Consider the following 25,813-nt stretch of genomic DNA (forward strand, 5'->3'; position numbering starts at 1 on the left):
CCACCGCTCACTCATTCCACATGACATTAATAAATATTCTGAAAAAAAGCATTTCTTGGTTTGGAAAACATTGCATATGCTATATATCTCCTTTGTAGAGTTTTACGGAGTGTATTTGCATATTCATGGCTCCGAGAGGCCTTACAGTAAAATAATAATAATACTGATGATGCCGTTAAACCAAATCTATTTCCTAAACAGTTTGAGAAATGCCAAAATATGTATAATGCATTCTGTGGTTGAATTTATTAATAGATGATGTTACCCTGTTCTATCAGTTCAGGTACAGCCCAGTCCACAGCAAGAGTCTCTCTTTGTTCCTGTTGCCTTTATTTGGGAAAGAAAAGTTTGGTCTTGTTCTACACCTTACAGCTGTAGGCCAGAAATTAGATTATTAGTAAGTTCTTTCCCATCACGGCTTCCACGTAAAAGAAACTTTTCTATATTTTCACCACCTCCTTTCCACCTCCCGCTTGAGCTCCCCCCAACACAAACACTCTTCCAACATCTTGGCTTTCTGAATTCTTTCTTAGGAAGGCCTTACTGTATCCTGTTCAACCTGATCTGCTCAGCATTTCCCGCTTAGGACAGGAAATACAAATGTGTGCCAAATCATAAACCACGTTCCCATTCTGAGGCATATTGACATTTCATTAAGGAGCAATCTTACACCGCATAGAACTGAGTCTCTTGTAGTGTACCTCCCCCGGCTCTCCGTCCTATCTCCAGATGAGTCTTCTGTGGATTCGGGGAGGGGCGGGGAGTGGGAGCGCTACGTCTCCTGGTCTCCTGGTCTCCTGGCTCCCACACTCTGAGCTTCCAGAGGAAGAGAATACAAAATGCCATTGTCTTTAAGAAACTACATGAGGATCAGAAAAGCACCTTCTGGGCATGAACAGATGTGGAAATTGATCTGTTTGGATTATAAATGATGACTCTGGTGGCTTTGTATACAGTGTCTTTAGGTCTGTTCTCTGCTGGAGAGGTGGTTTCCAGCCTGTGACAGTTGTGATAATTTAGCCGGCACGTTTTCCTTTCCTCCAGCGCCCTGGACCCCTCCGCATTCTCCTGTGTGTCTGCAGAGCACTGCCGGGGCCCACTGTCTGTGTGCTTGATTGTCTCAATGATCGTTACCCAAACAGTAAGCTGGTGCCTGTCTTTGCCCACAGGGGTGCGTCTTGACAGAGTACGTGGCGGTCGGCAGAAGTACAAGCGCAGAATAGATGCAGAGAACAGCCCATACCTGAACCCTCAGCTGGTTCAGCCAGCCAAAAAGCCATGTAAGTACAGCAGCTGTGTCTGCTTCCCAGCACAGGAAACCTTCCCAGTTGGCGCCTTGTCCCGGACTGCTGGTGCACCCACCCCTGCTGCTTCAAGGAGACTTCTCTTTGCTGGAGAACAGTGGCTCCGTGCCCAAGGATTGTCTGGGAGAAACAACAGCATCGTAACTAATCCTCATTCTCTTCCTTTGAAAGATACCTATGTTTTTTTTCTCCCTTACTGTTTTGCACCTTATAATTCTGTGGAAGCATAAGCACATGAATGCATAGCTTGTGTGGATGGTGTGCCTTTTACATGTACTGGTTGTCTTTATTTCCAGAGGTACATAAAATGGACCATACTGTGACCATTAGTTCATTCGAGCTATGCATTTCAGATTTCACAAGGAAGTGATTTTTGTAGTTTTCTCTAACTAAATGAGTTTGGCTGCTCATCCTCCCAATGAAAATACATTAGGGGCCTCATTAATTTGGAGCTATAGAAGGTTAACACCCGAGCTAGCAACAGATTAAAACAGGAATGGGCCCCACTAATAATAAGCATAGGTTGGTGGTTCCATCTCAGAGGCCCTGATGGGCATTAGGAATTGTTTTTAAAGAGCCTGCGATTTCATGATGCCATGCACCCCATTCTTTCTGTCATTAACTAAAAAGAGCTGGAATATAGATTGAGGCAGTGACTGTGTCCCATTTTCTGGAATATCAGTTAATAGCAGTAGTGTCAGGGAGCGACAGTTCGGAGTGTTTCTGCACGTTGTTGATACGGGGCACTGGGAGGAGCTTTGGTACAGATTTCTCACGCTTAGCTGTCACTGTCATAGAAGCCCGTGCAGGCTCACCAGGGGAAGTTGGTTTTACAGCATTTCTAGAAGAGGTACAGGGAGTGTTTGCTCTGCTTTCCCGGGAAGACAGCATCCACTTCTAATTCAGACCGTCCAGGAGGGGTCGCTGCTGCGCATCTTACTTGGAGCATATGGGAATCTATTAAACAAATAAAACAGCCCCTGAACTGTAAACGAAAGGACATTTCAGCTATGTCAAAGGAAAAACAACCAGTTTTACATAAAATTAAAGCTTAAGTGAACATATGGCATAGTTTTCCTTTTGCCTTTCCAAAAAACATTATGTTGATTATACCTTCAATTGTCCAATCTGGCATCGACTCCTCAGCCTGCCTAAGCTGTTTGGCATTCAGCAAATACAATCTAGAACTACACTGAGCAGATTTTGCACATTATAATAAAAAACTTTCTGATAATACAATAAAATGCTATAAACACTGGTGCTTCATTTCATTAGAGGTTTAATTTTCCTTGATTCAATAATATACACACTGCCCGTTTCTGGTTTATTTTGTGTGAATGTGGACCAAAACCATTGATAACACTTTCTACTGAAAGAAAAATGAACCCGGGCCCGTTTGTAAGCCAACATGATAAAGGAACATCTATCGTTTTTTGTGTAAACCTGAGGAATTGGGAAGTGGATTGTCAAGTACCTCTAAGAAGATTACAGCAATTTCAGTGAGCTCCATTTGTCTGAGATAAAGAGGGCTCCTAATAAATCATTACTCATTATCAGAGGGCCTCTGCGCTAATTTTCCTTAGTCCATCCAATTAGTGTGTTTTTGTAACAAACATTTATAAAACTTAATTTTCAGATGCTGTCAGATAAGTGTCAGGAGACAGGCCGGGCTTTGCTGAGAAAGTGGCTAGGGAGATTTCTGCACCCTGACTGATTGTTTGTGTACTACAAAGCCCCAGGAATGAAAATTGGGTTCTATTGATTCTAATTAGGGAAACATTAAATAAGATTTACCTAGGAATGGGGCTGCTGGCTATTCCACTTTCTGAATGATGGAAATTTTTAAGCTTCAACTGAATTTCTCTGACCCCTCAAGTCAAGTACCCATTGACTAGGATCAAACAGGTCCCCTTTACCCTGTGCTGGAAAACATCCAGCAGGATGATTTCCCTTGGTTACATTTGTCTACCCTTCACTAGTGCATTTTCCTCTAACCCTGGGCATCTAGTGGCTCCTGCCAGGGTTTGGTGCACTGCCAGTGCAAGTTTAAACTTCTCCAAGCATAACTAAAAACACAGGGTGTTTTTCCTATAGCATAGTCAAGAAGCAAATGTCATTCTTTGCAAATCCTGTAAATTGAAAAATAATCTAGTTGCTTTTTTTTCTCTAAGACCTGTGGTATTTGGGAATCTCTCCACCCCAATCTGATGTTCAAGCTAATGATCATTGAACATTACTGCCAATAACTAGTGATCTGGTGAATACTTGAAATAAATGTAATTCATATGGCCATGTTAATAAATTTTTAAAATATCCTGTCAGAAAAAGTACTAACTATAGATTACATAAGTCTTGTTATTTCAGGATGGGAGAGTAAAACAATGCTATGTTTTATTCGAAGTTGTGTGAAATGTCATTTTTGGGTAAAAAGAAAAAAAGTCAAGAATGTATGGCAAAAGGCAAATTGGTGAACACAGTGAATAGCATCCTTTGGTTCTATTCACAGGGAGTTTCCCAAGTGCCCTGGTTGTTTAGAATAACTGTACATGGAATGCTGGAACATGTGGGCTTCCTCTTATCCATCTGGCTCTCCACACTTAGAAGGAGATAGAAAATGTAAAGCTATGTACAGAAAGTGAAAATTGGACCAAGGAGAAAAACCATCCCCTCACCCAGCTTTACAACTCCCACATGCCCCTGAGCAGTAAAGCACATGCGGCGTGATGCTTCCCATTTGTCTCCATTGTATTTTATGAAGGATTTTAAGAACATATATCACCAATTTCAGACAGATAAATCTGAAGTGGAGAATGAACTAAGGATAACAGGTGAAAATAGAGGGTAAAGGAATGGGTACCCAGAAGAGAAAATACTGTGCCATTTAAGTAGGAGTATTTTTATGGAAACTGGTATTAGCTATATTTGGAAGGCTAGCTGGGCCCGTGGGAAGGGAGAGAAGGAAAGAAATTCCTGTTTAATGCATCCCACGGAGATAGAGTTATATAGTCAGTAATTCACCCAGGCAGAAGGGCTCTGACCTTTGCTCTTCTTTAAAGGAATTTAGACAATTAATGACGTCCATGCCTATTGTGACTGGGCTTTAGCATTTCTCTGGCTTCCACATCCTAGCCTATATTTCACTGGTTTACCATGGATTTTCATTTTAAAGCTGTTGTATACTCTTTAATCTGTTTCCCCAAATCCCACTTAAGAATCAGAGAGCAAACCCAGAAAGCATCTAACGTCTCTTATATGTTTGCTGCAAAAATGTTCAGTACCGGAGAGATGGTTCATCCCAGAGAGAACAGGTAAAGCAAATAAGAACAGGATAAATTCCATGACGACTGCAGTGGCTTGTTTCTTGCTGTGAGCTTTTCTGAATGAGGTGGAACTCGTGGATATGATGTATGGGCTATGTGGGGTTTATTGAGGGCTGTGTGAATTATTTTTCAAAACACTGCGGTGCTTCTCTAAGAGGGATGATACTCTCCCAGTGATGTTGTAGTTCTCTGGTCTGATCCTGCAGATAACAAGATTGTCTCACATTTGTTGGTGGCTGAACCGGAGAAGATCTATGCCATGCCTGACCCTACTGTCCCTGACAGTGACATCAAAGCCCTCACCACACTGTGTGACTTGGCCGACCGGGAGCTGGTGGTCATCATTGGATGGGCGAAGCATATTCCAGGTACAGTTTCTGAAAAGGAAAGAAGGGTCGTAGTGAGTTCTCTGGGTTATGGATGATGATTTGGGAAAATTCAGAATCTCCTAGTAGGATCTTTTTAACCTTCACATTTTTTTTAATCACATTTAACTCACAGCTTTGCTGATTTTAATAGAATCATAAACCTTTATGTGTTTGTACCCCTTGAGCTGTGAGAGTCATCTGATGTACATTTCTTCCTTCTAGGAATGACCCATTTCATTGTTTTACGGTGGCTATTTGTATTGATCTGCTCTTTGTATCCATATGTCATTCTTTGGTTTACCGTTAGATATTTACCATGACTTTATAGACTAATTATGAAAATAAGTATCAAATTGACATGAATTTTCTCATTTGGTAATTTATAGCTATTTACAGTTTGTGTTTACCTTTCTCTTTTGACCCATCCTAAAATATCAGTGCCCATACGCCTGACTGTGAGTTTTAAGAATTTGAGTATTCTGTTTGAATTAAATTTTTTAATCTGTTTGGACTCTTCAGTAGTTTACAATCAAATTTTTGAATGCTGGGCAATATTTTTCTGGTACAGTTAACTTACTTGTGTCTCCTTAAACTAGTTTGTCTTTATGCTTTGAATGCTACAGTAATTTCTTTAATCAAATTGATGGAAGTCCCTTTCCCAGCCCACACTGAAACCAATTTATTGGTCATGATACGCCGGCGATGTTGCTAACAGTCGTAACGAACTGTCAGGCTATATCGCAGTGAAGCTAATTTGAAGTCATTAGGTGTGCGGCGCTCGGCGACGATTTGTTACAGTGGTTGGGAACACAGCTGACATTTCTGAATGGCTTTGTTCGGCGCACTTCTAGATGAGGCCAAGCAAATTGTAAACTAATTTAAACATCACTCTGGATTATACCAGCTACTTTGTCTTACACTGGTTGCTAATAAAGCACCCCAAATTAAGTCAAAACTAGTTAAATAGGTGAGCTTGAGTGTGTTCTTTAGAAAATACCTTCACAAAGGTTACCCCAGCTAAAAGAAAGGGCAGGATTTTGAGCATGTGGGTAGTTGGTGCGGCATGTGATTGCAACTCCATCTGTGTGAAGTCTACGAAAAGGAAGAAAGGGAGATATTAAAGGATGTTGAGACATTTGAGAGCTACGGCAGAGTTTGCTTGAAGAGTGAAGAATGTTACTTGGAAGGAATGTGGTACAGAACAGTTAGAGTAGAAGTAAACAAAAAGAATGTTTGTTGAGGTATCTACAGACCTTCTTTCAGCTAATAAAAATACATTGTTTATAGTAATATGGCATGTCATATACATACTTGAAATATCATTATTCTAGCCTGGGATTTCTCATCCTAGCCACCACTGATTTTGGGGACTAGGTAATTCTCTGCTGTGAGGGACCGGCTGTTTATTATAGGGTGAGTCGCGGCAGCCTCCACCCACGAGATGCCAGTAGCACCCTCAGCATATCCGTGTCCCCAGACTTTGCTCTCCACCCCCAAGGCAGGCAAATTACACAGCCTGCTCCCCTGTCTGTCCCCAAGACTGACAGCCATTGTTCTAACCCAGAGCTCAGGCCTTACTATCCTCAACTCAAGCATGGTTCGGAGGCAGGAAGATGGAGCGAACACTTGCAGTAGTCCATAGACACATCCAGTGCCTTCAAAACATGTGTTCAGCAGAGCTTCTGCGAACAGAATCAGGCCCTTTTCATCTCCCAGTCCATTGCATTTCAGAGAACTGTTTCGAAACAGCGATGATGACAGTGTTCTCCTCCTTAACGACAACAGCAGCGTGCGGGGCTCTCGCGGTGCTTCCAGACCTTCTGTTATTTACCCGGCTCTCCTCGAGTCTGCCTGAATTAGGGGATTTGTTAAGCCGGTATTTGGATATTGCCCAGACATGCCATAATAAAGACCAATAAAAGTCAACCACTCTTTCCATGCCTCTGGTAGGGAAAAGTCAGTGATAAAATGTGCAGGTCTGGTTGTGCATCTAAGTAGAAATGTCAGCTCACAAAGGAGCTCGGCACAGGACAGGCACAGGGCCGGGGCCCCGTGACTTTTGCAGAGATGGTAACTTTAAATAACTCTGAGTCACACTATTTCCAGTGGTGGAAACAATTACTCTGTGATTATGTGCTCAGTCTTAAGCCGGGGCTTAGAATCGGTGAGGACTGAGGGGAGTGATTCTCTATCCGTGGCAGATGCCGGAGCAGGCCACTGTGGAGCGTGATTCACAGCTCTGGTTTTCCTCATACCCCGAGGGTATTTTCAGAGATTGCGAGGAGTATCTTGGCTTTTCAGAAGGAGATTAGTGAAACAAAAATGAACTGAAATTCCTTTTAAGTTTTTTTTTTTTTTTTTTTTTGGCTTTTGGTGACGGGTCTCAGGACTTCAGGTTGGGCTTACACTCTTTATGTAGTCCAGGCTGCTTCAAACTTGCTGTGATCCTCCTGCCTCAGCCTCCTGAGTGCTGGGATTACAGGCGTGCACCACCATTCCTGATTCCTTTTAATTTTGTAACAATCAGTATGCCTATAACATTTTGAGCGGGAGAAGGAGAGTGTACTTTCATCTCCAAGTAAGCTGGCTTACTCTGGGTTCCTGGATATCAGGGGAGCCACACCGAGCTATGCAGAGTGTGGGGCAGACAGTGAAGGCAAACGGAATGAATGACTAGAGCCACATTTCCATGCTGATAAAAATAAAATTGTGTTCTTGATATAGGGGCCAAGCTGCATATGAGGTCAGAGCCAGAATTAAAACCCAACCAGAGCTGGAAATTCCCATCTTTGTCTTAAATTTCAAACTCTCTCTCTCTGTGAAGGGGACATTGTAAGCGAGTCAGCTCTGCGTTTTTCATATACTAACATCTCAGGCTTTGTTACCTTCGTGCAGCTCCCAGGTACTGCAGCCGGCCGCGCACACGCTGACACTCACAGCCGCTGACACTCACAGCAGCGCGCGCCTCAGGTGAAGGGAGGCGTCTGGGACCCTGCGTCACCCTCCCGCACTGCGGGGATGTGCTTTCGGGTACTTGCTTGTGCTGCATAAAGAGTGGAGACTTGCACAAAAGAAAATATTGCAAAAAAATACATATGGAGCGGATTTTTTTTTTATCAGTAAATAGAATTAGTTCACGTACATTAATACATCACATAAATGGGAAATGCGTTCTTCTGAAACATGACCACACTTTATCTGCGGAAGAGAAAAGATCACAAGGGCTTTAGCAAATGCTCCACTCCAGCCGCAGGAGCGTGAGGGCACGAGAACAGATGACGGTGCCCTAATAGCCCTTTTTAAGAATGACAGGGGCCCGCCATTAGCATCCTTTTATATCCTTGGAAATTGCTCATGCCTGGCTGTTCTGGTTCCTATCTGCCTGGCTCTTTTTTATTTCTCTTTCAATTTCGTCCGTGCTCGGATAAGCGCATGCTAACACAATATGATTGAGCTGTAAAATGGAATGCTGTCGCCTCTAATCTCTTTTATATAGATACAGAGGTTCTCCCGGCCGCCACTCCAGGCTCTCCCCGTGGTGGGCCCCTCTTAGAGTGGGCTGTCCGGGAATGAGGGGCTCGTCCAGTAGGAGGGTGGTGAGGCGATGGTCAGCCCAGCAGTCAGCTCTGTCATTGTTCTTGGTGGTTGATTAAAATATTATTATGTACCGGAACTTTGTTAGCAAGATGCGGAATGTGCTTAGTCAGCTGCTGCTTAAAAAAGCATAGCCCATATTAGCTGACCTATATAAGTGGCTTTAATATATTTATGGATCTTGCGAGACAGCTTACTTCAGGAGAACAGCAAGGTATTTGAACTGTTGAGTACGTGAAAGTATTTTAGAAAAAAAAATTGTCTTCCTTTTTCAACATGGCAGCGTTTCAGGTTGGCTTATTTTTAACATGACATAATACACAGCTACCCGTTAAGGAAGAAAGGCCTGGTTGGGTTCGGAGACTTCCTAGTCACATTCTTAAAATGATGCCTATTATAATGGCAGCAACTGGAATGAGAGCCCAGGTACCTATAATCTTAGCATTTGGGAGGCTGAAGCAGGAGGATTGTGAGTTTGAGACCAGCCTGAGCTCCAGAGCAAGTTCAAGTTCAAGGCCAGCATGAGCCATGTAGTCTCAATAAATCAATAAATAAGTGAATAAATAAGTGAATAAATAAGTGAGTGAATAAATAAATAAATAAATAAATAAATAAATCCCCTACAGTTTTTCTTCATAATGAGTGGAAGCAGGAAATACTAAGCCTTAAGAGAAAACCACACCGGAAAGGTAATATGATAATGCAGTCATTAAATATATTTATCCATACAGGAAGCAGAAATCTGAATGAAGGAACCAAAATTTTCCACTTACCCTGAGACTTTTTGTAAAAATATTCAGTTAGGGAAATGTATCAGAGAGTGCCCATTTACTTGGTTTTTGATAGTTTTCTCAACAGAAGTATTTAGACTTTAATGAAAATTCTATAAATGGATTTTAAAAAGTGTTTTTACATTAGAGTACAAGTTTTGCAAAAGAATAAGTTTTTGCATACTTACTGTTAATAGTACTATTTGGAGATAATACTTAGGTAGCAACTGCTTTTTTCAGGAGAAACCAGTTTTTAAGATGATATTCTCTCACTTGTGAAGTTGTCCAATCCTGATTACTAGGTGCTGGTAGATAAAATATCCACTTTAAAGTTACAGCATCACTAAGTGATTAGGTATGTGCAGAAGCACAAAATACATGGCAAAGTAATTTCCATCAGGTTATGTTTCCTTTTGTGATGCAAACTGTTTCCATGTGCAGCATACACAGTTAGAATTGGAGGTGTAGCAAGCAGGGCCAGCTGACTGAGGTTGAGGTCTGCCCGGTATAAGCAGCCCCTGAGTGTTTATTTTGAATCTATCACTGGGACCTGATGGATGTTTACTGATCAGTACATTTCGTATGCATTCCCTGGTCTTTAGTTGTTCCTGAGGTTCCATCCTCCGCCCCTTGCCTACCCATAACTACTTTTACATAGAGTTGTGAGTTCTGCTTTGCTCTGAATTAATAAATCAATTGCAGCCTTTTTCTTAGGATTTTTATTATTATTATTATTATTATTTTATGATGCTCAGTGACTTCAGAGCCATGTAGTTGAATTTTTAAGTGGAGAAAAGTTAAATGTAGCACCCTGAACCATGACCATGAAGAAGACGTAAAATTATATATAACATTCAATTTTTAAATATTTGGAGGTTATGCTTAATATACCTGGTACTTGTACACCTGTGTAGAGTAGGATGATTCTGAAAGTAAAATAAAAATCTGAGCTGCAGTTGAGTAATTTTTATAAGCTATTTAATTTCTTTAATCATTAATTGCATTGTAAAAATCAAATGGGAAAAACACATGCAAATTATACACTATGTATAACAAATTTGCAAATTACAAAGCATGATCTAAATGTAAAGCATTCAGTATTCATGTTTGTAAGGTACAGTGCTACACATGGATGGTCATCTTACTGCAATTAAAGGTGATCCAAAAAATTCATATTTACAAAAGTCATTCTAAATTGTATTTTAAAAACCCATCAATTTTAATAGGGAAGTGGAAAAGCTTATTTAACTAGGAGGATCATTGGACGGAGATTGTCATTGCGTCCTGAGTAAGCAGGACCATTATAGTCTAAATAATCTATCCAAGTCCTTGGGCAAACCTAAAATAACTGAAGATTTACCAGTTTCTGAAGTCACATCTGTGATACAGAAATAGAATCCAGTAAGTTAAGAAATACTTTGCAAAAAAATAATTTGAAGTATCACCCAAAGACTCCTTTGGTGTCTGTAGCTACCCTTGCTGGAAATGAAAACATAGACCAAGAAAGAGCAGCGAAGTTTCCTTGGCAGAAAGGTCCCGTCCAAGAGAGCTGTTGGCAGTGCTCTCAGAGTCCTGTCCGCTGCCTCTGTGCCCTTTTGTGGCTGCCACACTCCAATTCCTGTGCTCAGGGCCGCTCCCCAGCAGGACCTGTGCTGGTTCCAGACATCCCCCAAATCGGTTTCCCATCCACACCTGGCCATGCCCCTGGCTACCTATGACCATTTTTTATAGTGATCATCGAATATAGTTTAAATATTCTGTGTGCCTGACACAACACTCAGCACTGTGGGAAATTTAATAGACGTATATGACATGACACCTACCCTTGATCACGTATGCACGTCAGCCTACATATGTGTGTGCATATGTGTGCCCTAATCTCATAGTTTATGACGTTATTAGCTCCAGACCTGAATTACTCAGCTTTATTCCTTTTTTCCTATGATTAAACTTTGAGTATAAAAGCTAGCATCTCTGAAGTTGTTCACCGTGTACAAAGCACTTTCACAAGCTTCTTGACGCCCACAGTTCTTTAGGCAAATCTTAATCCCATGCATAAATGGGCCAGCTTGAGTGTTAGGAGCTGTGACTCACGGTGTGAGGAAGTCACTCGGAGCCCTGGTGTGCTGAACCCCGGTGACTTTGTTTCCTTACTTACCTTTAGTGTCCCTCTACCGGCAGCTCCCCTATGCCTGTCTTTGCGCTCCTCGGCTCCTGCACCCCCGGCTTTGCCATTCCTCTCACGTGACCTGCTTCCAGTTCATCGCACGTTGACCCTCTCTCTAAATTTTGTCTTTCCCTTTGTGAAATGAAAGCCTACCAGGAAGGACAAGGAACAGGAAAGGAAATTATGACGTATTTTTAAATCAGTAAAAAGTTTGATTGATAGTTGGACACCCTTAATCACCAGTTTTAACAGAACAAGTGGATTGCTGTTACATTACCATGTGCAGGACTGGAAAAGTCTGTGAATGATTAATAGCTCCGATTGGGATGCCCCCCCAGGCTGTGTTCAGATTCCCCGGGTGCTGGGTGTTGGATGTGATTGAAACTCACGGGGAGCGGGAACAGACACACTCAGGAAACAGCTTTGGCAACATCTAAAGTACAAGCTCCATCGCAGCACCGGGGCAGTTGCCCCATCCCTCCCCTCCACTGCCTTCAGTCTTCAGAGAGCTCCGGCTGGGCTCCGGCTGCACCCCGGGGTGCAGCACAGTCTGCCTCCAAGTCCCCCACGGTATGCCCAGTGATGGGGGCAGAGGACATTTGTGCAGTCCCGTGGAGCCCCGTGGAAACGCGGAAGACGTGAATGCAGCCTGCAAACCTAGACAAGGACCCCTGCGGTGGGAAATCTTTACTGCGTGCTAGGCGAGCAGAGCCCGTCTGGAAAGAAGGCAGTGGAGACGGTTTTTCATTGAGACGACCTCCCTGGGAGCCTCGCTTTGCAAAGGTTAAAGTGAGAACTTGTGAGTGGACTTTCATGGGGTAAGACTGCCCACCCCTTCTGGAAATAACAGGGCTGCGTGGGTGAGTGTTGAAAATTTCTATATAGACCAGGCTCCAAAATGCATCCTTTATCCCAGGCACGTCCATGGTCAGGGCTAAGCTCCCTGGAACGGTAAAGCGGAGGGATGAGCTCAGTCCCTCAGTTCGAGATGATGGAGGTCTTTCAGAAGCCTGAACTCTGCCTGAGGACTGTGAGGGCCTGAGGGCCTGCTCCAGTTCATCTTTTCCTTTTCCGGTTTTCTCCTGTTAATTTTTTTTTTTTTTTTCTCTCTCCTGTTAATTAACGGAGCAGCGACTTAACTCTTTGGTCTTCGAAAAACTACTTGAACTTAGGGGAAAGCTGATCGGTTCTAGCGGGAAAACTGTCACAGAGAAGCAGGCGTAGCTGTGTAGTTTATATGATGCACATAGGCCCAAATGTCCGATTCAAGTAACGCTTTCTCTTCCGGAAGGGAAACTGGGGCGGCCTGCAGAACAGGCTGCCTGGAAGCGTTTGGTTTGTACCTCAGCTCCTCGCTGACCCTCTTCCCAAGCCGCGTCCACTGCCCCGCATGGCTGGCAGGGCTTTTCCCTTGTGCCCCTATAACTGCCCGCACCAATCTCCAAATGAATGCATGTCTGTCCTGGCCTTGGCTTTGACACTCTGGATATATTGATTAATAGTTGCCCTAAGCTCCTTTTAGCAAATCAAATTTTCACTTTTAGCAAGGATTTCGCCTCTGATTTATTCAGCAAAGTGAAATGCACTAAATTGACTTTGACATTCAGGGAAAATGGCCGAAAAACAAAGAGCAGAGGAAAGAGAGATAAATTGTTCGGCAGCTGCAGACCTCAAGCCTCAGAAAAACAGCCTTCTACAGAGTAGAGAGTCATTTATGGGCACTTTTTAAACGCACAGAAGTGATTTCTTTATGTTTTTTTAATTGCTGGATTTTCTTTTGGAAAGAGGATGAGCCCAGAATTTTGTATTTTGCAGATAGTAAAAACTGCAAAGTCCAGGTTTATACATTTCAAAATCAGTTTCTGGAAGCGAGGAAGTAGCCTGATTACTTTGGATGAGGAATAGTCAAGTCATCTTACAGAAAAGAGAGCGGCTAGCTTGAAAGTGCTAGTGCCTGCGAGCAGTCGTGTGGTGCTAGTAACAGTCGTGTGTGCCCCTGTGTGTGTTTAAGGAAGAATTTTTTCATTGCTACTAGGACAATTTGAAATAGTCTTGGATCCCAAACCTCAGGGTAGAAAAGCCATGTCACCGTGCTGTCCACATGCTCTTGCCCTGGATAATACCCTCCTCAGCTGTGTTCTCTTCTGTGGGCAGATCCGCCTCCTCCCTGTTAGACCAAGGTTCAGTGAATGAGTAACTGCCAGGTGCAAACCCAGTTTGGTTCTGGTGTGTCCGGGGACAGGGAGCTGGTGTGGACAGGAGGAGGGGGACAGCTGACCGGAGCTCACCGTGGGCACTTGGGGCAGGACGAAGGTGTGAGGAGGACCGGGCAATACTTTCTGATGCTGAGACCTAGTAGACAGTGGTGGGGTCGCCGTGTGGAGATTTTGTCTGAGTAGTGAAAGGAGAGGAGGAGGGGAAGAGGCAGCCGGAGTATGCAGCTCCTTTACCTCTCCCTCGTCCGGCCTGAGATCTTTATTAACCTTAGTCAGAGTCCATGTACGTGTGTGTGTGTGTCAGTGTATATACGTACCTAAACACACACACATACAGCCGAGGCACTCCTTTGCTCTTCAATTGTATATTTTTATTATTTCTTTACTGTTCAACAAATCTAACAGGAAAGCTTTACTAACTGATCTCAAAAGTTACCTAATCTATTCATATCCATGGGATTTTACAAGTCAGCTCTTTCCTCCCCTCCCCTTCCCCTCTCCCCTCCCCCTCTCCTCCTCCTCCCTCTCCTCCTCCCCTTCCCCCTGCCTCCTTCCCTTTCCCCTTCCCCTCAGCTCTCCCCTTCTCCCCTCCCCTGTTTTGTTTTTTGCTGTACTGGACGTTGAACCCAGGGCCTTCGCACTGAGCTATGTCCCCAGCCCTTCTCCTCTGTAAATTTCTAAGACAGGGCCTTGCTAAATCATGGAATTACCTGCCTGGTCTCAGGCTGGCAATGTTCATGACACCTTCCCACTCGCATGCACAGGCTTGGTGTTTCCCTAAAGTCACACAGCTGCCCGCCAGCCCAGGTTCCGACTGTCAGGAATGACCGTATTTAGAATTCAGTGAAGAACACGTTCAACCTGTCCAACTTGCTTTAGAAAACTTTCTAAGCAGTGTTTCCTGTATGGTAAATGGAGATAACACTCACATTTGTTTACAGTACCTTGCTATTTTTCTTAAGAATAATTTTTTTTTAATCTGAGAATGAAACACACACACACACACACATGCACACGCACACACTGATTTGTTTCTAAAGTAGTTCAAAACTTTTGCTTTGGCCAAGTTGTTTTTGTCTTTCCCCAAACAAGAGTCAGGAATGATGTGCATTGTATATAAATTGTGAAGCTTTTATTTTATCTCTTACACAGCTGAGTATCATCATCATCATTATTATTGGTACAGGGCCTTCAACCTGAGCTACATCCCCAGCCTACTGATTGATTGACCCAGGGTCTTAGCAAATTAGCTGCTACCTTGCTCAGGCTGGGCTCAGACTTATCCTCCTGCCTCAGCCTCCCAGAGTGCTGGAATTACAGGCATGCACCACTACGCCCGACTTTCAGTATTAATTTTACATGAATTAGAAAACCACTAGTGCGTGCAGTTTTGTTAGAGAGAATACTATAATGGGTAAAGCCCATCCCTTGGCAATTCTCAGAGCCAGTGTCAGCTCAATTTAATCCTGAAATTTTACCAGTCTTTGTTAACCACAGAACTTTGCTTTAATAAGGAAGTTATATTTTCATTGCCAGATGCCACGAAGCCCTAAGCAGGAGTTGTTAGTGCTGTAAAATGAAGACGGAGAAAGGACCCGTTCCCTCACCTGGGCTGAGATTCAGCACAGAATGTGTGGGTCAGCACCAGACCCTGGCCAGACCCAGGGCGTCATCTGAACCCAATTAAACACGGTGGCTCTGGGGGTCTCCGCAAGGCAGCTCCCTTCCGGCCGTGGGAGGAGGCAGCCCACCTGCTTCACCTGCATTAGGGAAGGATTAATTACCTGCATCGCGGCCCCCGCACCAGTCAGCACATGGTGGCCGGGCTGCAGAGGGAGGCCGGGAGGAGGAGCAGCTGCGAGCACAGAGCCAGACGCTCCTCCGGCCGGCTCAGCACTTCACGGGGAGAAGCCACACTGCTCTGCCCTGGAGAGTCCCCCGCCACAGCAGAGCCCAGGGCCTTGTCTCTCCCACACAGCTTTGTGCACTTTAAAGACCGATGCACACTTGTGCCAACTGCCAAGTTTTGTAGAACCCTTAACCCTTGGTGAAAAAAGAAAATCATGACTTCAGGTGCTTCACATTTATTTGTGTGATTTCCTGTTAGTTGCAAGTAAAGAGCTTTAGGACAGGCTTTCCCCAAGCTTTGAAAATGTGCCTGTTGATTCAGAAGTAGACCTAGAGGGAGCTTCAAGATGCTTTTGTTGGTACGTGGAATAGTATCAAAGCAAGTCTGATTTGCTCCTCAAATTAATTCTGGCAAAAAAGCAGGAGCAGACCTTCTAGACCATACACGGCAACTTTGCATTTTAAGAGGAGGCATCTACTCCAGTGGGTAGCACACCTCGTTTTGGAGTCTGACACCCTGGTTGACAGCCCTATCTTCCACCATGCTCGGGGCTTAGTTTGCATACGGACAAGGTGGTGATCATGCCTGCCTTCTAGGTCGCTAGGACAGTTCTGTGAGCTTTTGCAGGCGAAGTGCCCAATCCAGTCTTGGAGTGAGACTTCAAATGCTCAACAAATATTAGATGCTTGTACTGGCACACTCAGTTTTGGGTAAAGACATTGAAGACCAGTAAAGTTAAGTGAACCAAGTAGAGCACAAGCTAGTCAGAGACAGAGTTGACACTACATTCAGGTCTTATTTAGCTGCTGGTACACATTATTGATATTTGCGAGGGGTGATAGAAAAATACAGTGAATTTTTAAAATAAAAATTGTCACACCAAAAGACACGTCGCCATTAATCCCCTCTCAATGCTCTCCCTAGTTTCGAATGCCTTTTCCCATCATCCTTAGCACTTTCTGAAGCAGGGCCAGAAGTCCTCTCTGAGTCCTTGTGAGGTATGATCAAACATTACAGTGAATGCGCTGGCCAAGGGCCATCTAACAGAAAGACCGGGTCACGAAAACATCACCATGTGTCCTCTCCCACCTTTTTCACCGGTCTGGCACCGTGTGACTCTGGCTCGTCCTTAAAGTCAAAACGACCCTGAAAGGGTTATGCTTTGCATAGGTTCAGGATATCACAGCAGCTAGAAAAAGTGGTTCAGGAAAGCGGATCTCCAGAACTGCTTCAAAAAATGGCAAGAACAGTGAGGTGGGTGAGTCTGAAGTATGGAGGAGTGTTTTGAGGGTTATGTGTTTTAATGGCAATGTGTCTTTTACTGTCATAAGCTTTTAAAATTTAACATTCACTGTACTTTTGCATCATGCCTTGGATCATTTCCACTGACAGATTTTCAGGAAGGTTGTGTGTACCCTTATGCCTGATATTAGGTACCAAATTATCACCCTAACTTTATATTACGCCACGCTATATTACATATATAAATGCATTTACACAGAGAATATATTGCTTGAAAGTCGACTAATAGTGAAAATGCTATAGAAAAGTTATTTTTGTGCATTTTAAAAATTATATGTCACAAATTATGAACAATAAACCCACATTATTCTTTGATGTAGCCTGGTGTAGCTGTCTGGCTGTATCAGATCAAACCCCTTTCTGAAGGACAGTTAGTGTATGAATATGAATCAGAACCCCGCTGCAGCCAGCTAATACAGCCATAGCTCTGACTGAGGTAGGAAAGCGTGGCCAGCTGTGCAAACGGCCGAGAGTCTGGGTGATGGGGGAATTTCCAAGGGTGCTGACTAGGAGCTTGGTAGTGCAGACCAGAGAAGGATGGAGAACATGAACTCATGAGTTATCAGTCCCACTACACTCGGTCTCTATCTGCCCTGAAACTCCACCTCCGAGCACCACGGCAGTGTTACAGAGTCAGGGCAGAATGGCTGCTTCTTTAATTTGAACCTGTTGCTGGTTCGGTTGAGGCACTTTGGGCTGAGCGGTGGACGCCAGTCCCAGAGCCTCGTGTGTGCTGAGCGTGAGCTGTCACCGCCGAGCTGCACCTGCTGCCTGGGGATGGATTTTACATGGGTGGCACAGTTGTCTCTGCCACATCAACAGGGCTGCTGTTTGAGATGCGTGGAGGTGATACTAAGAAGTGCAACTTCACACTTTTCTAACTCCGCAGCAGTCAGTTCCCAAACAAAAATGCCATACGGAGTCTCCTTTTGTAGCAAGTTGCTGTCTGTTCATTCATGGACCAAACACAAGACTGTCTTGAGCCCATCTCAGCACGGGCTGGTTTTGCTCACATGCCTCTCTGTGGGCGAGCACCCTTGCCACTGTTTTTGGACTCAACGGATGCCTGGTTCATGTGCTAGTGGGATGCTGCTTTGCAGTTCATGTGGGATCTGTCTCCTGTCTTCCTGGGTGTTGATGAAGCCGTCTGAGACCGGTCTAAGTCAGATGCTGGCCCAGCCCTCTCACCACTCTATGTCCTGAACATCAGTGAGAGCCTGTGGACTAAACTGAGGACTGAATCTGCCTGAAAGGGTGTTTATGCTGTTTTCAAACCATGAGTATATAGATATATGTGTATTGTTGTTCTGAGACTGTGTGTGTGTGTGTCACTGGGAATTGAACCCAGGGCCTTTGCACTGAGTGACATCGCCAGACCGTTATTTTTTTATTTAAGACAGAGTCTCACTAAGTTGCTGAGTTGCTAGGGCTGGACTCTAACTTGGGATCTTCCTGCCTCAGCCTCCAGAGTACTGCAATGACAGGTACACACTGCCATGCCCCACTCTGTTTTGGATTTTAAATGGTTAACGCATCCCAGAAATGGAGGCCATTTATGAACAGAGAGCTATTTACTCCTTTAGAGGGGACGCTGGTATTTTTAAGAAAAGTGCACTCTCTGGCTGTGACTCAACAGAGGAACCTTAAGCTGGTCACTGATCACAGCTGCGGGTTTCGCCAGGTGCTGCGGGCCTGCGACATCGCCCGCTTCAGACTTTTGTTCCCTGGCAGGAACATGGTTCAGAGCAGTGGGTTTGGAGAGCCCGGACCGCGGCTTGTTATCCTCTTATCAAGCTCCCAGCATCCCTTTGTTTATCTGAGGCGACAGGAAGACAGTGCAAGGGCTGCTTAGTCAGGAATATCAGCCTTGTTGGCAGGGGAGTGATTGCCAGTTGAAAAACAAGGCATTATTGCTCATTTTTTCCCTCTTATTAGTTTGATTACATTTGCAAATCAAATCAATCCATCAGACATGATCAGGCCTCGTCCGCATTTTAAGGAATAGTAATCTCCGTCTAATAAGATGCAAATGTGTCACATCGGTAAGTAACCAATAAATCATCGTCTTGTCTTTGGCAATCATTAAATATCAGAACCAACAGTCAATTTTTAGTATTTTCAATTTGCGGTATGCTGCTGGAATATAAAGATAGATGGACGTAATTACACAAACCAAACACTATTTCAGCTCATTCCAGACAGCAAATTTAGTGGAAGGTATAGCTGGCTGTCATCACACTACATTATTCCTAGCGGTTCATGCAAAGTTCACAGACACGCTTCAAATGGACATTGCTTTTTTTCAACTTCTAACAACGTCCCCGAAATAGCAAGCAAACTTTGATGTAAGGACTTCCCCTGACTTCCGCGCGGCTGTTGGAGTCAGATGCCAACGTGACAGAAAGCATATGTCCTGTCCCGTCAGAAACGGCTGGTAGTGCCAGCTCGTCTTCTGTAGTTTGTGCTAAGAAAAAAAAAGTGAACTCGCCAATATAAAAACAAAGAAAAACAGAAACAACCAAGAACTCTTGGGGTGATTTATATTTGTCTCATCTATTTGATGTGCTGATTTCCCTGGGAGGAAAAGTGAACAGAAACTTTTTTTTGTCACACAGCTTAGAGTTTCTCTGGGCGGTGTATGCTTTTTCCTATATGCAGGACTCAGGATAGCCAGGGAAGAAAGGGTGTGTTACTTTTTGGCACATGTTCAAATCTTGTTAGAAAATGTTGTAACTCAAAGGACAAAACATGGAATTGTTTGGATCCAAATATCTGTCCCCTAATTATGCGTGCCTGGCAACTCTAGATTAACTGCGACACTGCCCATTCATTTATTTATTTACAGAAATCGTCCTGTCCCCAGTGGAAGGGACTTTCCTGATCTCTCTGGTGTATCTTTGATGCTCTCAATATAATCAATACTCATGCTTTTCCTTCCTTTTCTGGTATTTTCTCTTGTCTGTTTCCCTTTTTCTGAATTATACAGAGAGATCTTTAAATTCACTGATCTGATTTTTTTTTTTTTTTCCAGTACCAGGAATTGAACTCACGATCTTGCGCTTGCCAGGCAGGCACTATGCTGCTGAGCTAAATCCCCAGCCTCCTGACCTGGTGTTTTAAACTTGCTCTATCTCTCTGATTGTTCGTTCACCTTAGCCTCATCTGCTTATCCTGACATCACTCTTATTCTTTATGCTCTGCAAAAGTTATTTGCTTCTCTACTCTAACTTGCTAAACAGAATGTGAAGAGCATATTTAAATGACCTTGCTGCACCTGCCACTTATTTTGGTGGTTCTTCAAATAGTCACTGAGTGATTCCAGCTTGCCTTGACAGCTTCGTCATATCCTATGTAGCTGAAATGTAGAGCTTCACATTTGGTGGCATCAGTCCTCTGGCCTCCTAGGTCCCTTATTTGAAATCAGAAAAGCCAGCTCCTGGGAATATAACTTCATAAAAACTGTCATTTAAAGTCAATAGCATTAAGTTTTCCTCTGCACTATTTACTTACTTTAAAGGTGTTGAGTGCCTTTCTTCGAATCACTGCCAGGCAGTGAAATACAAATATGAGCAGGGTAGATGTGTCCCAGCGTTATGAAGTTCAGAGTCAGATGGTGGGAAGATGACCCAGGCATCAAGGAGAGCACAGGGCCCTAAGGCCATCAGTGCGGGAGCTCTTAGAAAGCACACCTGGGGAGCACCCTGGTGGAAAGTCTCATTTTTGTACTCAGAGTAAACGTGAGAGGATGAATTCTCAGCTGGCTTTGGGCAATGTATAGGAGTCCCAGGCGGATAGGGTGGTGTCAAGCAGAAGGGTTAAGTGCCAGCTTCCTTATTTAGTGAAACCTGTGGTGTAAGAGGGTTGTCCTCATTGTCTCTGTCCCGCTTGTTAGCAGAAATGAAGGACATTATTTTCTGATGAGCACAGAATATTCTTTCCAATTTTAAGACACCAAGATATGCAAGATGGATTAGACTCCCATTGTAGACAAGTTTAGACAGCGAGACCATGCAGTCACTTGAGGTATCAGTCAGGGCAGTGCTTGGAAACAGCATCGTCAGATTCTCACAGGTCACATGGGTGAGCGCGTGGGACTATTCTCGCTACTGTAGAATGGGGCGCGTGCAATGTGTCGTTGCTTTATGAGAACATTCTGTGCTACATCTGCATGTTGTTTCTCCATATCTACTCCAAGTTAGTAGATCCCTAGCATTCTTTTCCTTTATGCAAAATGGCTGTGAGTATTTAAACTGCAGCCCTGGTCTTCCCAGGCAAAGGTTTTTGCCAGCAGCCCACGTTCCTCAAGGAACCACGTCTCTAGTAGCCATTGCCAGGAACCCCTGTGAGTTATGGCTGATGCAAGCCAGATACTTGTGCCTTTGAAGCCTTACACTAGAACCTTATGCTCTCTCTAACCGATTTACATACCACCATGGTATGTTTAATTTGCTTTTTCATCAAATCAATAATGGGTCTAATTGAAAAAATTGGCAGTGCTATGTGCAAGCTAACTCCTGATCTCAGTGTTTGCCGGTGAAGGGGAATGTTGCACCGCTCGGTGTCAGACACCTGTGTTATTGGTGTACTCCTGCGACTAATGCATACAAAAACAAACATTAATACAGGTGGAGCATCTGCACCAATTGATCACTATGCTATGAGAATTAATCACCTGCCTTTCAGCTTGGAGAATAAAATTTACATCCTTAATGCATGAGGTGTATTAACACCCACGCTTACACCATCGACTCGGGGTGATGTCAGAAGCTAAGGAGGCGCAGCTCCATGGAGATGTTCTCCCCTGGACGTTGGGAGCTGCCTGTGAAAGCTGAGGGCTATAATGATAGCATTTCAGGAAGTTAGATCTGAGACTTTTTTGTTAAAAGGTATCGGGGAAACTTGGGCAGTAATTCAACTGAAGGGACTAAGGTTTAGGATTCTGGAACTCTTCCTTCAAAAACCATGGGGTGGAAGTCTTGAGGTTGAAATTTATTTCATCACCCCAAAGTAGGGGTGATGTTGGTAATACCGTCATCCTGACCGCCAGTATTGAGGGGGATTCATTGAGCTCTTACTAGGTGGTAGGCACGGTACTAATTGTTTTCTGTATTTTATCTGAATTAATCTTAAAAACAAGCCTATAATTAAGGATTGCCTCTGAATGCCATTTTATAATTGAGAAAATTGAGGCTTAGAGATGCTAAACAACCACTTGCCTGAGGGTCCAAAGCTGGTGAGATAGTAGAGGTGAGATTTAAATTTAGTTTCCTTGGATTCTAAACCTTGTTCTTTTTCCCGGGATGGTAGCCCAAATTATGTGTATAGACCAGTCCTCTTTTTCTTTCTTTCGTTTGTTCATTAGTTATGAGCTCTGCTTGCAAGACATAGCTTTTGTGGATGGATCCAATAGCGTTGATTTGATAGTTGATTGCAGGACTGGCTATATTATTAGCAAGGCCAATGCAACATGAAAATGAGGATCCCTTGTTAAAAATTAAGAACTTTTCATCTTGTTTTGAAATTCTGTACCATTTTTAATGTTTTTCTTATTTTTTATTTTCTTTAAAATAAAAATACGTAATAAATAAAATAAATAATGTATAAAAATTAAGAACTTCAAGCCAGAGACAGCAGAGCATGAAAATAAGTGTGCCTTCTCACACAGTTTGAACGCCCGCGAATCCTGGTTGGTGCTGCTGCATGGGGTGGAGATTTTGTTTGGGGACCAGGCCAGCAGGTAAAGGGGCCCCCTTGTCCCAGTTTATGCAAGGCTGGGCCAGGAAAAGCTATGTGGCCCAAGACAAGCTAGTTTTAATGCTATTTTTCTCAACAGCTAATAATTCTTTAAGCAATGAAAGATATTTTCCATCACCCCTAACCAGTAGTTTCTACCAGGGGGCAGTTTGGCCTCACAGGGGACAGTCAGCAATGTCTAGGGACATTTCACAGTTACCTTATGGGGGCAGGAGAGAGGCAGGACATTGAGTGATAGTAAGTGGCCCACAGTACCTGGACGGCAGCCAACCCTTCTCCCCGGGAAGTTAGGTCCACTGTGTGGAGGTGGAGAATCCTGTTTTAAGCCATTATATTCCTTGGGCTTTTGAGTTTATTATTCAGTTTTGCAAATCTTACATGTTAATACGTAAATAAATAGGGTGGTTTTGTTACCATCCCTGTGGCTTCTCTTAATAAGAACTGACCTTCATCCACAAGACCAATACATATTCATCGGGCTTCTGGAATTTATTTACACCAGTGCTTTGTGGCTAGGCAATGTGTCTTATCTTTGGAATTTATTTTTTTAATTTTAAAACTTTTTATCAGTACATGTTGGTTGTACCTAATGATTATCTTCTTCATGGGGAGCTGGAGCATGTGCATAATATATATGGTATTTAAAAGTAAGATAGAAAGAAAAGTGAACTCTAGGTAGTGGCCGTGACACATTTGAAATAGGAGTTGTTGTTCTGGAAATTTCCTAGGAGTCATTTATTATGGGGCTAATCACATATTCACAAATTATGGTGTAGGAGCCACAGCAGCACATCGAGCAAGCAATATGCATTTCAACAAATATATAAATATGCATTTACTCATCAAACAGAAACATTTCCTTATTATTTGGATGTAAATAATATCTACAAAAATTTATAAACAAGTGATAAATATTCCACATGCTCAAATAAATGCTATGTATATTTTAAAATTCTGAATTTTTGACAGGGGAATCTTTTCTAGAAGCTTATACGAGTAACATCGGAATAGCTCTGAACATTAATATTAATCTGGGCCTTCGTAGAGTTCATTACTGGCACGAGTATGTCCCAAGCTTGACAATGGATGGTGTAAGGTTTATGTAGTTATTGAAGTCACGTGTTGTTACAGTGCGTAAACACTTTGCAATGTACTTGTAAACCTGCAGGAGGATATATTGTTAATTTTTTCCTGGAATTTGCTGATCATTTAAGACAAAAAAAAAACAAAACAAAACAAAACAGTAAGCCACATAACCATATTTTTACACAGAAGTTTCCATTTCAGTCAATCTTATTTCTCTGTAAAATTTTGAACAACTCTTTCTTCTTATTGTTAGAAACCCCAGAAAGAACATTTTTTGAGTAACATGAGAAAGTAGTCCACTTGCTCAAGTTTGGATATCAAAGTCCCAGTGGCCCATGTGTTAAAAGCTGTGTCCCCAGCTGGTCCTCGTAGAAGGAGGTGGGGCCTTTGAGATACGGGGGCCTACAAAGTGTCCTTAGGTCTGGGCGGGGGCTTGGCCTCAGAGGGGCCTGTGAGACCCCAGCCCCCTCCTTCTCCTTGGTTCATGATGTGAGTAGATTTCCCAGATCAAAGCAAGGGAAGCAGTTGACCGTGAAATGGAACCTCCCACACTGTCCCCAGGCTGATTTCATCCAAACACATCCAAGTGTTTGGTTACAGTAATAAGAAGCTGACGAGTCATCAACCCTTCACTCCTAGGCTGTTTGAACTGTCTCCTGTGCCATTTGAACCAGCTTAACAGCAAGGCTGAGGGGAATCCCAAGGAGAGCAACTGGAAGTAAGAGACTCTGAACAGGAAATAGGAAGTGCAGGTCAGGCGCTGACAAGCCCAGGCTCTGCCACACTCCTCAGTGTCTTCTGGGAATGCCTCAGTGAAGCCCTGGGTCTCTGAATATTTCCAATATGGTGCCGATCTGAGTCCTCAGAAAGTAACATGTACACTTAATAAGCATAGTTTAGGAAGATTAAGAAATGTATAATTATTTCTTAGGACTGTAACCAAGATCACTAAACACTTTTATATGTGTTGGAGCTTCAGATAATGAAATTCATCTATGTGAACTGTGTCATTCCTTGCCAGTTCTGAACTATTATTACTGTCGATGAAAGAATAATGGTGACAGTGTTGGTCATCTGCAGTGATGTTCAGATTACAAAATCATTTCACATAAATGGGATGCTTTCTAGCATTTCATTTCTACCACATCACCATGATCAGCCATAGCCATGCTTCTAGTTTGTTTGGATGTGACAAGGACCCAGCGTCCATGTGATTTTCTCCACATATACATGTGTATGTTTGTCCCCCTCATATCTCTCAGGTGATTGCTATTTGTGTTCTACACCAAGGTGAATTCAAATTATCAAAGCTTTTGTTATTTTGATATTTGAAACAATTCTCTGAGACTCTTTTTAAACATACATTGAACATAATAAGCCAAAACAAGATAAGGTTCCATAATTTCTACTTTGTATTTTTCTTAGATTGGTCTATCTCCTGAAATGACATGTAGGCAACTTGTTACCATGATGTTAGGTACAGATAGGACCTTGATAGGCTTTGAGGGCTGAGGACTTCGTTGGTCTCCAGTGATGGCCCCTTTTCCTGTTCTGTAGCCTGAGGCCACACTCAGTGTGGTCATAGTTCTGACAGTGAATCATCAGAAATATATGAAATAATGATAATAACACAGACTGAAATGCCATGTGTTTCTAATCTGAGCCTTGGTGGTATGCCTTCAAGGGCCAACAGTAGATGTGAATTTTGAGATAACAAAACAAAATTAGAGCTGGGTGTGGTGGCGCATGCCTGTAATCCCAGCATTCAGGAGACTGAGGTAGGAGGACCGTTGTGAGTTCGAGACCATCCTGGGGTACAAAGTGAGCTCAAGGCCGGCCTGAACTGCATAGCGAGACCCTGTCTCAAAAACACAAAAAAACAAAAAACAAAATTAGAAGCTTACTGGAATCTTTATGTGATTTAAGCCTGTGTTGCCAAGATAATCTAAAGGTGAAGTTCAAGGCAGTTCGTTCTTTACTTTTTTAGAGCTATTTGGGATTAGGAGAAATGTAGAAAATATTTCTTGGATGTTAAAGCAAATATATTTAATATTGATAAAGAACATCAAAAAAATTCTAGATT

General features: G+C 43.1%; 1 protein-coding gene across 9 annotated transcripts in view; it reads left to right on the forward strand.

The window, feature by feature from the left end:
- The window catches only part of Esrrg (estrogen-related receptor gamma), a 524,413-nt gene that overhangs the window by 466,209 nt on the left and 32,391 nt on the right, over window positions 1-25,813 (forward strand). For all 9 annotated transcript variants that reach the window (XM_013519877.1, XM_013519891.1, XM_013519883.1 and 6 more), the window contains 2 exons: window positions 1,170-1,280; window positions 4,831-4,992. In XM_013519877.1, coding sequence (XP_013375331.1) covers window positions 1,170-1,280; window positions 4,831-4,992 — 273 coding nt within the window. The remainder of the gene's footprint in view (window positions 1-1,169; window positions 1,281-4,830; window positions 4,993-25,813) is intronic.

The sequence above is a fragment of the Chinchilla lanigera genome, unplaced genomic scaffold (assembly GCF_000276665.1).
Source record: "Chinchilla lanigera isolate Chin_1 unplaced genomic scaffold, ChiLan1.0 scaffold00005, whole genome shotgun sequence".
NCBI lineage: Eukaryota > Metazoa > Chordata > Mammalia > Rodentia > Chinchillidae > Chinchilla > Chinchilla lanigera.